The 15,166-nt window shown below is 37.3% G+C and overlaps 1 protein-coding gene across 4 annotated transcripts in view; it reads right to left on the bottom strand.

Moving 5' to 3' along the window:
• Positions 1-11,983, bottom strand: part of NUBPL (NUBP iron-sulfur cluster assembly factor, mitochondrial) — a 222,774-nt gene extending 210,791 nt beyond the window's left edge. For all 4 annotated transcript variants that reach the window (XM_047738345.1, XM_047738342.1, XM_047738346.1 and 1 more), the window contains exons 1-3: positions 11,841-11,983; positions 11,134-11,281; positions 7,092-7,126 (exon numbers count right to left, since the gene is read on the bottom strand). In XM_047738345.1, coding sequence (XP_047594301.1) covers positions 7,092-7,126; positions 11,134-11,281; positions 11,841-11,948 — 291 coding nt within the window. In that variant the 5' untranslated portion in view covers positions 11,949-11,983. The remainder of the gene's footprint in view (positions 1-7,091; positions 7,127-11,133; positions 11,282-11,840) is intronic.
• Positions 11,984-15,166: the final 3,183 nt, after the last annotated feature.

Below are 15,166 nucleotides of genomic sequence, written 5' to 3'. Positions count from 1 at the left end.
AGGAGCAGTTGAGCAAGTAGGTTAAGAGCACAGGATCTAGGGGCGCTTGGGTGGCTCAGTGGGTTAAGCCGCTGTCTTCGGCTCAGGTCATGATAGCAGGGTCCTGGGATCGAGTCCCGCATCGGGCTCTCTGCTCAGCAGGGAGCCTGCTTCCCTCTCTCTCTCTCTCTGTCTGCCTCTCTGTCTACTTGTGATCTCTGTCAAATAAATAAATTTAAAAAAAAAAAAAAAGAGCACAGGATCTAGATTAGCATTCAAATCTTGGCTCTGCCATTTACTTCTTCAGTGACCCTGGGCAAAATACTCAACCTCCAAATACTTCTGCTTTCTAGCTACAAAAGGGATCATAATAGTATCTATTCCCATATGGTTGCTATGAAACATAAATGAGTTAAGAATCTGTCATGAGGGGGCACCTGGGTGGCTCAGTGGGTTAAGCCGCTGCCTTCGGCTCAGGTCATGATCTCAGGGTCCTGGGATCGAGTCCCGCATCGGGCTCTCTGCTCGGCAGGGAGCCTGCTTCCCTCTCTCTCTCTCTCTGCCTGCCTTTCTGTCTACTTGTGATCTCTCTCTGTCAAATAAATAAATAAAATCTTAAAAAAAAAAAAAAAGAATCTGTCATGAGGGAAAATGCTTGACTCAATAAATGTTAGTTATATCATTTGTCACTACAAAAATTACCAGAATGGTTGAATGGGAACAATAATCATACAAATAAATAGTGCTACTGGATTTCCCAAGACAGAGAAAGAAAGGAATTTAGGGAACACTTCACTAAGCTGCCCCTCAGGGCAAAGCTTGCTCATACAGTGCCTCTGTGTGAATCAGAATGCAGCCTGCAGGGGTGCCTGGCTGGTTCAGTAGGTATAACATGTGACTCTTAATGGGTTGTGAGTTCAAGTCCCAAGCTAGGTCTAGAGCTTACTTAAAAAATAAATAAATAAATAAAACAAAACAAAACAAAATGCAGCCTACAGTTGTACAAGAAGAGGGTAGTCTGGATTTCTATCATACTCAACCTCCTTGACAAGTACCCTTATGCATGATATATCCAGCACAGCCATAAATGGCAGTCTGGAAGACAGGGCATGTAAGCTGAAGAAAGGTGAAGAAAACACTCCATTTCAGCAAGAACATAGTACATCCAAGCCCAAATTGGCAAAAAACTTCAAGTAACCCAGATTGGCCAGAGCACAAAGACCATTTAGATGACAGGCTGAACACAAACCTATGAAGGCAGACGGAAGCCAGATCGTTGAAGATCTTGAGCAAAGGCATTCAGTAGTGACACTAAGCAGGAGTGATGCAATTCCAATAATGCTTTAGTAAGAGTAATTAGGCATTATGTACTGAATGGATTTGAGCATAAGCAGGTAATAGATTGGACCACTGCAGTGGTCTTCTAGTCTGAGTTCCTCAAAGACAGGGACCATGTGTCTCGTTCCTTTCTGTATCCTCCAAACAAAGTGCTTAGGATAGAAGAGGCACTCAAAAACTGAAGTATAAAATGAATAAAAGAGCCAAACAGTAATGTGAGTCTTAGTTAGAGTGGGAATAATGACAATAGAAAAATACATATTGGAAAAACATCGCAGGGATAGAAACAAGGGTATTTGCTGACTGATGAAATGTGGCAAGGATAAGGCAGAATCAATAAAGACTGTAAAACTGATAAATACTATGACATTGCATTACAGGTTTCTGTGAGAACCAAATACAATTATGTGCATGAAAATGCTCTATGAAAAAAAAAAAGATCACTTTTCTCTGGAAGAAAAGCTACTCATCCTAGAAGGATACACTACTATATTTGACCTTGAATATATCTCGTCATTTTAAGACTTTTATCTTCCTTTTGTGTTCACAGGATTATAAAACCTTTAAGAGTACACAACGTGTCTACTCTTATGAAGCACAATAAAACCTTACTGTTGTCTTAATTAGCACCTTCTCACAAATGATTACTGAACCGAATTTATCTATACACAGATACACAGAAATATATACACACCTAAACAAACACATACACACACACACAACACTGTTTTGTGAATGTAGTCTTAGGCTGTGAACTCCCACAGCACATTTACTTTTCTTTATATTCCCAGGGTATCTGGCAACAAGTGTTATACTCAAATATTTGTTGGACTAAAATGAACTGAACTGACAGGAATCTCACAGAGCTAATCAATGGTATCTGGTAGTCTTTATGTTTCCCTCTCCCAGTCTCAGTGCCCTTCTCACTGTTTATTAAATTTATACTGTAAAAGAATGAGACCCATAACATGGTTAAGAAGACAGAAAAAAGGCAACACCTGGATGGGTCAGTCAGTTAAGCACCAGACTCTTGATTTTGGCTCAGGTCATGATCTCAGCATTGTGAGATCATGCCCTGCATCAGGCTCTGCATTGGGTGTGGAGCCTGCTTAAGATTCTCTCTCTGCCCCTCCCCTCAAGCCCTGCCCCTCTCTCCCTCTCTTAAAAAAAAAAAAAAAAATGACTGGAAAATCAGAGGGGGAGATGAACCATGAAAGACTGTGGACTCTGAGAAACAAACTGAGGGTTTTGGAGTGGAGGAGGGTGTGGGGTTGGGTGAGCCTGGTGGTGTATTAAGGAGGGCACGTATTGCATGGAGCACTGGGTGAGGTGCATAAACAATGAATTTTGGAACACAAACACACACACACAAATAAAATAAGATAAAAAAGGTTGAAAAAAGAAAAATCAAAAAAATGATTGCCAATATATATGATCTGTGGTGTGCCAGGAAATGTTTAACAAATGGCTCAAGATGGGGTGGGGTTCTGATTTTCAATATTTGTCAACTTCCATGGTTTAAATATTCCCACAATGGCCTATTTCATGGTAACAACATGGTATCAACTAGTTCCCAAATTCCTGAAAATTTAACAACTGGCCCTCACAAACAAGCATGAGTCAGCTCCAACAAATCACTGGATGCATTATTTACTTATTTTTTTTTTTAAAGATTTTGTTTATTTATTTGACAGAGAGATCACAAGCAGGCAGAGAGGCAGTCAGAGAGAGAGGAGGAAGCAGGCTCCCTGCTGAGCAGAGAGCCCGATGCGGGGCTCGATCCCAGGACTCTGAGATCATGACCTGAGCCGAAGGCAGCGGCTTAACCCACTGAGCCACCCAGGCGCCCCGCGGATGCATTATTTAGATGCATAGCACATATGATCTCAAACTCTGCTCTGCAATACTACCTTCTACATCCCCCAAATGAAAGCACAAAAGACAAGGGAAAAGGAAAAGCCGCACCCTATTCCCATTAAGGCCTTTACCTCAATCTATAAAGTAGTCTTCTTATAACCTGGGCATCTGATCCAGCCCAGAAATTCCTTTTGCCTAGGCTAGTGACATCTGAAATTTTCTGATCATGCACTCCAATCAGTAAAAAATGTTTAAGCATATATCCTTAATATATGTTAATATATTTGTTTATAAATTACACTGCAACTACCATATGTACTATATATACTAACATAGTATAAATTATAAAGCATAGACAAAAAACATAAATTTTAAAAGATAAAAATTAATACAAATAGAAAAGAAAAATTTCCTTCCTACATCCCAATGGACTATCTTACACACACCCCTGGGGTTTACACAATCTTGTTTAGAGACTACTAAGGTCAATATCAAAAGTAAAATGAATAGCTTCCTGGTCCTATACCCCTTTCCTGAACCTGGATCTTCTATTCCAATGCTGAAAAAGGGCAAGTACAACCCATGGAAAAGAAAGGAGGTAAAAGTTAGCAAGGGCTTAAACAAAAATGGCCTATAGAAAAGAAAATCAGAGACCCCTTTTATAATTCAAACTCCACAGAATTAAGCCTCCCTGGGAATGAATTACTGGAGAGGCTCCAAAGACACCATCCTAACTGGAGTTTTTAACCCCGGAAAGAGACATATTCTGGCCATCGATATCAACTCAGGCAAACAGAAGAGCTGCGAGGAACCATGAGCTTCCCCCAAGGACCAAACATGTCCTCCAAATAAGTGTAATATTAATAAAATATTAGATTGGGAAATAGAAGAGTATAAAACTATGCCAGATACATATAAATCATATAGAACAGATATAGCTCTTCTTTTCTATATGCAAGCTGTCCTCTGGCAGAGCACAGTTTAAACACGCTAGTCCCGAATCAAAAACACTAACTTTGCTTAAAAAAAAAATTAAGAGGGGCGCCTGGGTGGCTCAGTGGGTTAAGCCGCTGCCTTCGGCTCAGGTCATGATCTCAGTGCTCTGGGATCGAGCCCCGCATCGGGCTCTCTGCTCAGCGGGGAGCCTGCTTCCTCCTCTCTCTCTGCCTGCCTCTCTGCCTGCTTGTGATCTCTCTCTGTCAAATAAATAAATAAAATCTTTAAAAAAAAAAAAAAACAAGAAATGAACAACAAAAAACACCTTCATTAGGATCACAGAATACTAAAGACCTTCCTAAGGAAGATTTTACAAACATTAAAAACACTAAGGATACTAAAGGTTACTAAATGAGCCAGGTAAAGTGTTACTGCTTTACCTTTCTTGTTGCCAATTTCCGTCATACATATAAAGCACTAAAGATGAATCTGCCTTCAACCCTGCTCTCTGAAAGAAAAGGAAAAAAACAAAAACACAGAAACAAAAAAAAAATTTTCTGAACTACCATTTCATCAAAACTAGCAATATCTGGGGTACCTGGGTGGCTGAGTCAGTTAAGCATCTGCCTTCAGGTCAGGTCATGATCCCAGAGTCCTGGGATCAAGCCCCAGGTTGGGCTCTGCTCAGCAAAAAGCCAGCTTCTTCCTCTCCCCTCTGCCTGCTGCTCCACCTGCTTGTGTGCTCTATCAGATAAATTTAAAACATCTTTAAAAAAAAGATTAGCAATATTTAACATGAAGGAATCAACCCCTTTTTAACTATTCTTTTTATCCTTTGATCCCTATTACATAGCTGCTTCACACTGACTCAAGACTCAAGGCTTTGACTAAAATGATAACCAACTTAAAAGATCCCCACACTGGGATGCCTGGATGGCTCAATCATTAGGCATCTACCTTTGGCTCAGGTCATGATCCCAGGGTCCTGGGATAGAGCCTAGCCCCCAGTGGGCTGCCTGCTCATCAGGAGGCCTGCTTCTCCCTCTCCCACTCCCCCTGCTAGTGCTCCCTCTCTTGCTGTGTCTCTGTCAAATAAATAAAATCTTAAAAAAAAAAAAAAAATCCGTACATCTACAAATTATCTACCTTTCCATCTACTGACTCTTCCCTGTCTCCTTCCTTCTTTAAGAAAGATGGTGTCTCTTCTCGGGGTAACTCAGTCCCCTAAGAGAAATTATTTTTAAAAATATATTACTGGCTCTTACTTCAATAAGGCTGCCTAAAAACACATGATTATCTCTCTTCTTTCCAAATTCCCATTGAAACAACAAAAGAAAAAATGGTTTAAAACCAAATAAAAAATATAACCACACTAGAAAACAAAAAAGGATGTCATCAGCAGACAAGAGTTTTCACAAACTCTAAATCCATAATTCTCAAACATTAGCATGCATCAAAATCATCTAGGGGGCTGATTAAATCATAGATTCCAGCTAATATAACACTGTAAGTTGAATCCACTTCTATAAAAAAATTAGATTAAATTAAATCAAATTAAAAATAGGTTGTAGAGAAAACACACAAAGAGACTGCAGAATTCTACCTTCATAGATTCTGATTCATTAGGTTTAGGATGTGCTCAAGATTTTGCATGTCCAACAAGTTCCCAGGTGATAATGATTCTGCTGGTCTGAGGACCACATTTAAAAAACCACCATGCTAAGTAAGTAGAGATCACTAAAAGGAAGAATTTTTGAATTAGTTTTAATTAGCATCCTCAGAGAGATTCAAATGAATGATAGACGCATTATTTCTCAGTATTTGTAATATAAGAAAGAGTTCTGGAAACCTGGAAAAAATACAATTCTGGAATTTAAAAATAAAAATCAGAAGGGCTAAATAATAACTAAAACCCAACAAAGTATGTGGAAAATAGTCTAAGATATCTTCTAAAACATAAAACAAAAGACAGATATGGAGAATATGAGAGAAAAATTAACATGCAGGGGCACCTGGGTGGCTCAGTCGGTTAAGCCTCTGCCTTCGGCTCAGGTCATGATTTTAGGGTCCTGGGATCGAGCCCCACGTCAGGCTCTCCAATCAGTGGGGAGCCTGTTTCCCCCTCTCTCTCTGCCTGCCTCTCTGCCTACTTGTGATCTCTGTCTGTTAAATAAATAAATAAAATCTTCTAAAAAAAAATTAACATGCATAAAGGATTAATATCTATCTAATAGATTTCTGGAGACAGAACAAACACACCACTTAAAGTAATCAAGGAAGAAATTTCAAAACTTGATAAATGCCTGGCTAATATCCAGCCAGGTAAAAAATTTTGAAGTCAACAAGTGGATGCATATTTGTGACATTTCTGAACTTAAAAGACATAAATAAAACTCTAAAAGCTTTGAGGGGAAAAACATAGGTTATTACAGAGCAATATGAATCAGACTAGCATCAGATATTTCATTAGCATGACAAAAGAAAAAGGAATGTTGTTTACAAGGTTCAGAGATGCAATTATTTTGAACCTGGAATTCTACATCTAGGCAAATCAAAGTCAAATCAAATACAAAGGCAAAATAAAGACATCTTTGGAAATCTAAGAACTAAGAAAAATGATTTCCTGTATTTATTTCCTACTTCTACTGTGAGAAATTATCACAGAAGTCCAAAATGGGTTTCAATGAGCTAAAATTAAGGTGTTGGCAGAATCACATTATCTTTTGGAAGCTCTAAGGAAGAATCCATTTTCTTGCCTTCTCTACCTTCCAAACGCTGCCTGAATTCTTTGACCCCTTCCATTTTCATCATTACCATTAGATGTACTCAGTACTTATGGCAGACTTCTTAGTTCCTTAAAGAAAAGCAAGGGAATACAGCTACATGATATAGCCCCTGACAGAATAAATGAAAAATACACTCTTTATCATTTTCTTAAAAAACATTTTAATGAATTAACATTTTTATTAATAAACACCTACCGAATCATTCGCTGCTAGTGCAAGTGCAAGGTTCACTGTAAGAAACAAGAAAGTAATTAAACTTAGTAACTTTACTTCTACTAAAATTCAGTTTGCCTTCTAATAATTTCAATGTAATAACAAAAGCACAGAAATTTTTAATATATTTCCTTTACTTATAAAAAATAAAGACAGAGAGAGAACACAGAAAGTAAAAAAGACAAAAAGACAGTAATATCCCAACATAAGCAATAGATGTCTGCCCTACAGTTAACATTTTAAATGACTCATTTTTATAATCTGTTATAATGTTGTTTAAATAATCTACTTAGCTTTTAAAAAACAGTGTTACTGATATATATAGTTCAATTATTTTCAAAAACATTTTGCCAAAAAAGTATATACCTTTTAACAAATAAAAATGTATATGATCCTTTGCCTTTTAAACATAAATGCTGATAATGCAGGAATTCCAAGTACCTAACTCACAAATACCCCTGTATGAAAGGCTGGACCACGTGCAAAGGAAAGAGAAGAGGGTCAAAGGTAAGGTAGTAAAACATGTTCCCAAAACTGCCTATTGCTAGTGAATCCCAAAGACATAAAGAAGGAAAGTAGTCCCCAAACCACCTTGAGCCCAGCAACAGAGGTATGTTACACCTGAGATGAAGAGATCCCAAGGTAACAAAATTCCAAGAACAATAAGTAGACTTTCATACTGTGAATCAACCACCTTTAACAGAACAATGTCATTAATGATGCTGAGATTACTTCCTTTAAAGTAGTTAAGAGCATAAATTTTCAAGGCAGACCTGGTTCAAATCCTACTTCTACCACCTTCTATTACATAACCTTGAGTAGGATATTTTACCCCTAAATTTATTTTCCTCCTCTATAAAATGAGGATAATTCCTCTTTCATAACTGTTGTGAGAATTAAATGAAATACTGATATAAAGTACTTAGACTAGGACATGACACTTGACAAATCAATTTTTATAAATTATCAAATAATTCTGAATTTCAGGTATATTACAGGTTATATAATCTAAGTATTAAGCAGAAACTTTTAGAGAATACATCATTTCATTGTTAGGATCCTCTCACATTTACACAATGGAATCAGAGAATGTATTAACCATGTATCACCATTAGAACTGAAAAAAAATCTCTAGCATACATATGCAAATGGGAAAAATTTTGAGATCGTTTGGAACATATATTTAGTTTCAAACATATATATATATGTGTATTTATATGCAGACAGAGCTGTTAGAAAAAAAGTAAAGGCCAGTTCTTTGGGACAGATGGTTTAATGCTAACAAAGAAAAAAAGCAAGGAAGGGGCATTACTGAAATACTACTGTTTGTCACAGCTGCATATATTTTCATATATTTTCCTATTTAAATGCTGTCACATTCCTTGGCAATAGATGATCCGCTAACCAAAAACAAAAACAATATTTTAAACAAGTACTAGCCTACAGACCCAACAAATTATATTGCATAAAACTCAAAGAACTTAGGGATATCATGAAAATATTTTCCAACTTTAACCAGTCCAAGTAATCACACAGCATCCAAAGGAATTCACTTTACTGAAAACAAATAAATGTACTCTGAATTTTCAAAAAACAAGAAGAGGTGGATTCTAGAACCAAAGACTAAAAGCTTCTAAATTTTTTTTTTTTTTTAAGATTTTATTTATTTATTTGACAGAGAGAGAGAGATCACAAGTACGCAGAGAGTCAGGTGGGGGCGGGGGGTGGGGGGAAAGCAGGCTCCTTGCTGAGCAGAGAGCCTGACTCGGGACTCGATCCCAAGACCCTGAGATCATGACCTGAGCCGAAGGCAGCGGCTTAATCCACTGAGCCACCCAGGTGCCCCAAAGCTTCTAAATTTTAAAAACAAAATATTAAATGGATGGATTGTAGACCCTTAGGAAAGAAAGTAAAAATGTGTAGCATATAGCATTGGAACAATCACTAATCTTTCTTAAGTAATAATACAGTATCTATCAAACAATAATAATATTAGAGGTCTATTATAACTATAATACTTGGTAAGTCTTATTTTCTTCAAAACATCTGAAAAACTCTTCCACAATTACTTCAGGTAAAAATGAGAAAAAAAAATTAGGCTAATAAACTATATAGTTGGATTTGTAGCTGGTTGTACAACCATGAAACTGCTATACTGGGAAATCACTAAAAATGGCATTTTAAATACATAAGATCTTTAGTCACAAAACTCCGTACTAGCCCTTCTTATTTCAAAATGTCATTGATTTCAATGGAACTGAAGAATTTTAAGGTACATATATTCCCCAACTTTAGGTTAATAGTCTGACAAAAAAAAACAACTGTAATTTAAAAGATCTTGACAATCTGGAACTACACCAAAATCAACAAATAGTCATTTTTTAAAAATTACCTGCAAAAAAAGATCGACTGGATAAGACTTGAATTAGCAGCCATTCCTATATTAATGACTGAAAATACAAGGCAACAATAAGATAATAGTATTTTATAACTCCAGGAGCGCCTGGTAGTGCAGGCAGTTAAGCAGCCCACTCTTGATTTTAACTCACATTTTGATCTCGGGGTTGTGAGGTTGAGCCCTGAGTCAGGCTTTGCACTCAGTGCAAGAGTCTGCTTGAGATTCTCTTCTTTCCCTCTGCCCGTCCTGTTCATGCTCTGTCTCTCTCTCTCTCTCAACCTGTCTCTAAAATAAGCATATCTTTAAAAAAAGGGGTGGGGGATTTATGACTCCAAATTAATAATACAAGTTGTGTTGTAGGACCGGAAGAAGGGAAATCATTACCCTTTTACATTATTACACCAGAATAATCATTTTAGAAATAAGAAATTCTGGGGCATCTGGGTAGCTCAGTTGGTTAGCTCTTGATTTTGGCTTGGGGCATGATCTCAGGGCCCTGGGATAGAGCCTGGCATTAGGCTCCATGCTCAGCAGATACTCTGCTTAAGGATATTCTCTCCTTCCTCTGCCCCTCCATCTGCTTGTTCTCGCCCTCTCTCAAATAAATAAATCGTTAAAAAAAAATTAAAATTTCTTTTGAAAAATTTTGGGAATATCCAGTTATTAGTCTTGGATGGTAACTCTTCTTTTTCTGGTGACATTTCTCCTATGAATCTGAAAGCAGCATTTCAGTCACCATGAAATCTACAATCAATTAAAAAGAGCCACCAAAAACAAATTTTCTGCTCCAGTATTGTTAATAGAAAAGATATAAAGATTAGATGGTATTTTAAACAATTAAAACAATGTTAAACCTTTACAAACATTTTCAGGGGTGCCTGGGTGGCTCAGTGGGTTAAAGCCTCTGCCTTCGGCTCAGGTCATGATCCCAGGGTCGTAGGATCAAGCCCTGCATCAGGCTCTCTGCTCAATGGGGAGCCTGCTTCCTCCTCTCTCTCTCTGCCTGCCTCTCCGCCTACTTGTGATCTCTCTCTCTGTCAAATAAATAAATAAAATGTTTAAAAAAATTTTTTTTTCAAATATTAGATCAATGCTTATTTTATAAATGTTGAAAATTACATTATGGTTAAATGAAAAAGGTCTTAATAATCTAAAAAGTCTCACTGCAATTTTGTAGCTATATGTACATTCATAGACTGGAAGAGAACATCAAAGAACAGAAATAATTTAGTATTAAAGTTATTAAATGTTTAAAAAATAACAGCAAGCAAATATTGAGCACTTACTAAGACATTCTGAGCTAAGTGGCTAGCTTGTTTAATTTACATAACCACCCTATGAAAAAGGTTATCATTGTTATTTTACAGTTAGGTAAACTGAAGATCTGATGGATAATCTGACCACCTTTTCCTCAGTTAAGGAGTCAAGCATCTGGCTATGTACCTAGCTTTTAGAAACTGCTAATCTAACTTCCTAATCACTACCAACTCCTGTTACTACAAAATCAGCTATTAGCAATTTCACAAATAACTCTTTAAAAATCAAAACTATTAATTTTAATGCTGTGCACTTGCCAGTTGGTATAAATTCCTACTTGAGATCAGAATATCTTATATCCTATAATACCTGCTGTAGTAGACTTTCCAACTCCACCTTTTCCAGAAGCCACAACTATAACTTGCTTTACACCTTCTATTGGTTTCTGCTTTGGAAGTCCTCGGGACATGATTTGCATTCTTCTTTGTTTTAAGGTCTCATTGTCAGCACCAGATAACTCAAAAAAAAAAAAAAAAAAAGGTTTTAAAATAAGCCATCTCTATTATCATGCCTTTAAAGTAAAAATTCGTAGTTTGTTAGCGGGCCTTCCTTTCTAGGCTAATTTTGATCTCTATTTGTTATCTTTTATACTATCTACCTACCACTATTGATCACAGTCGTGGAAATACACTGTTTAAGCTGAAATTTACCTGCCAGCATACTTAGACATTAAAAATGGAAAGTAAGTAAACTGTATCTTTACGGAGTTAAATCCTCCACGTGTTTACTTCTCTTTAATCTATTTTCTAAATAAACAGATAAAACAATGCACAAGTCACACATCCATGTTCAAGAATTGTTTCATATTCCACCACTCCTCGGCCAGGTCCTACTGGGGGCCTGCTTGGAAACTGGGGACATCAGCCAACCGGGGTCTCACTTTGGTGCCTAGTTGGCGGGGACCCGTTAAGGTCTGAGGTGAGGCCTCCGCAAGAGGTTATGCCAGGGCACCTACGGCCCTGCCGCCCGAGCATCTCCGTCCCTCCCGCCTCCCCCTGTCCAGCAGCACCACGAACCTGGCGCCGACAAACCAACACTCGGCTTCCCCCACGCGGGACACCTGTCCCGCCACCCCCCCGAAGCGATACCCAGCCAAAACTCAACAAACGCCGCCAAAACCCCATAGCGTGGAACACGGCTTTAAGCCCAACCCGGAAACCGTCGCGGCCGGCGTGGGGTGATGACGTCACGTAGTAACGCTCGGCTTCCTCTCCCTAGAGACAAGCCGTCTTTTAATTTCTTCAGCGGGGAAACCCAAGTTAATGCAGTCTCGTTCGTAGCCAGGTACAAATGTTTTACGGAGTTTAACCAAATGTTTGTGAAGCGTTTTTTACATACCTCATCTGTTGGGCCTTAACAGAAATCCTCGGGTAGGTAGATAGAAGCCTCTTACTAGTATTCTCTTTTCAGTAGTAATAAATGAGATTTAACAAAGTCTAGCGACTTGACCCAACTGAAAAGAAGTAGGAAACTGTGTAACTTGAAAATGAGTCCAGATTCTCACTGCGCAGAATATGGTAACTTAAACATTCCCACCCCTAAGGATTTTACCTCCCCCCACCCCCACGGAACCCGCGTGATCTACAATAATAGTATATATATGTGTGTGTATTTATATATATATATATATATTTATATTTATATTTATATTTATATTTATATTTATATTTATATTTATATTTATATTTACTGCCGTGTTGCTTACAATTCCCTGAAAGAGAAGTCAGGTGCTTTGCTGGGCTCAGAAAAGTTTAGTTAAATCAGAAAGCAGGTCTAATAAAGTCAGTTTCACTCATGAAAAAGTTAAGTGAGACAAAACTTGAGAGCAAAAGTGGAATTCATTTTGTATAGAGGAATGAAGTATTCCTACATCCAAAGCAGATGAGAGTGAAGGAAACAGAGGTACAAGAAAAGCTAGAAAGCTGATACAGAAACCCAGACCCAGCAAAAGGATCAGTTAGGGAGTAGGTTGGCTTACTCTGGCATATTCTCCATATTTTTTAAGGTTGATTTTAATTTCTGTTGTTTGCTTCTTATTTGTAGAGAATTTGTTGTATAATCATTCAGTTTGTTTTGCTCTACTTTGGTCTTCAATTTTCTTGTCTTTACTACAGGCACAACATTTCAGTCTCAAAGAATTATTGCAAGGATTAGATTTACTAACAAGTACATTTGATTAAATAAGCTCTGAAAAAAATTCAGTTCCTTGCCTTTTCTCCCCCAATCTCACTTTACTGCTTCCTTTGGCTTATCACTTTCTTATTTTGCAATATGTTTTCTCAGTTAATTTTATCAATTTTTATCTGCTCAATTTTTATAAATTATAAGCCCAAACAATAAGAATAAAGAGAATGGCTGTCAGAATAATCCACTCAGTAAGCAAGAAATGCTGAATATCTGTTTCTGTCCAAGTGGCTTTTCAACTTCTTCTAGACTTATGAAGATACATTCATTGAACAAATATTTACTGAGCAACTTACTATGACCAAGTACTACCCTAAACATAGAATTTTCAACAAAACCAGATAAAATCCTTCCACTCGAGGACTTTACCAATCAGTGTCAGAGACAGAATAAGTTAACTGACAGTTCAGCATAGTGTAATAAGTATAGGAAAAAAGCACTGAGAGATACAGAATTACAAAGAAGGCGCACCTAAATCATTCAGGGAAGTCTTTTGGATAGGGTAACCTCTAAGATGAATCCTTAATGTAGGTAATGTGTAGGCATCAGCTGAGAGAACAGCTAGAGGGTGGTTGTGCAGAGTAAGAAATGAACTGGTAAGAACTTTAAATAATTTTCAAGGCTTGCAAATAGAGTATGAGGTACAAGATGGTGCAGAGAGATGGAAGTTGGCAAAGATGAAGAGTGCATAGATCATAAAAGACTTTATATATCATTTAAAGGAATTGGGACTTTATCCTAGGGGAACCACAGAAGGGCTTAAACTGAGAAAACAACATAATTAGATATCTATTTTAGAATTACTACGGATTATCAGATTTTAAAAAATGGTTGGGAGAGGTGTGACCAGGGTTAGGGAGGTAGAAGGTTATTATAGTAATCCAAGAGAAATGTTTGCTTATAAAATAGATAATACCTACTTGTAGGGTTGTTGTAAGGTTAAATTTAAAATAATGCATGTAGAAAATATAAACATACATACATACATAAAATAATGCATGCAGAATACCTATCACAAAGTACACATATTCAATAAATGTTAGCTATTGTGCTGCTTATTGGTTATGTAGACGTTTATGACATGGACAATTAGATAAATGGTCCTGACATTCTCTGAGATAGAACATAAAGGGAGGAACAAGTAATATCAGTGTTTGTAGAATGAATAAATCATTAATTTGATTTACCTTTCAGCAGAGTAGAGTATCAGAAGAGTTGTAGAGACGTCCATTATTTCTTCTCCAGCAACCACTGCCACAAACACACACATATATGCACGCGCGTGCACACACACACACACACACACATCCATGGCCCCTTCTCAAAAGACTATTCTCCCTTTTCTCCCAAGAATTTCTAAGCCATCTGACCCCATCCCATGGTCACTAACTGAGTTAAAGATAGACACAAAAATAAAATTGGACCAAGAGAATCTTTCTCCAGAAAACTTTAAAACAAGAGATGTTACTCAATCTTAGTTTGCATTGGAAATGGTAAGGCTGAAGTGACTAATTTCTTCTTTGTGCACAGAGAAGCAGAAAAAGCTAATGCCAAGAGAGAAGAATAAAGCAGACCATAAGAGATCATGTGTTCAAAGAGGGAGAGGAGAACAACTGCACTGATTCATAATAGCTTTCCAATTCCTGGTTCTAGTCCATAGTGAGGTTCAAGCTATACTTCCTATTTGTAGATCCATAAGATATACCTACAGCCATCTAATAAATTCTCTTTCTTCTGCTTTGGCCTAATTTGGGCGTGTTTCTGTGTACTTATAACTATGGTAAGATATGTTGTGTAGTATTTATAAAGACTTTTTCCCCTATAATTCCTTGTTACTTATATAGCTCTTCCCTATTTTGATAAACTATGTGGCATCATTTTATGATACATAAAAATATTAGAGAAAAGAAATTTGTTTCTTTGTTTTCAGTTTTCAAAATTGGGACCTTTAAGGAGAATGGAGACAGCTCTGGCAAAGACAATACCTTTGGGAGAAACACATGATATAAAAACATGGTTTCTTACCTATATAAATTAGGATTACATTGGCTGCAAGTAGCAGAAAACTCTGTCATTGTCTTAAATAAGCAGAGATGTATTAGTCTCATAAAGAAAAGGTCACTGGTAGACTGTTCAGGTCTGATGCAGTGACTCCACT

The sequence above is a fragment of the Lutra lutra genome, chromosome 7, assembly GCF_902655055.1.
Source record: "Lutra lutra chromosome 7, mLutLut1.2, whole genome shotgun sequence".
In the NCBI taxonomy this organism is placed as follows: domain Eukaryota; kingdom Metazoa; phylum Chordata; class Mammalia; order Carnivora; family Mustelidae; genus Lutra; species Lutra lutra.
The sequence above is the reverse complement of the archived record's forward strand: the minus strand, read 5'-3'. Positions and strand labels throughout refer to the sequence as shown.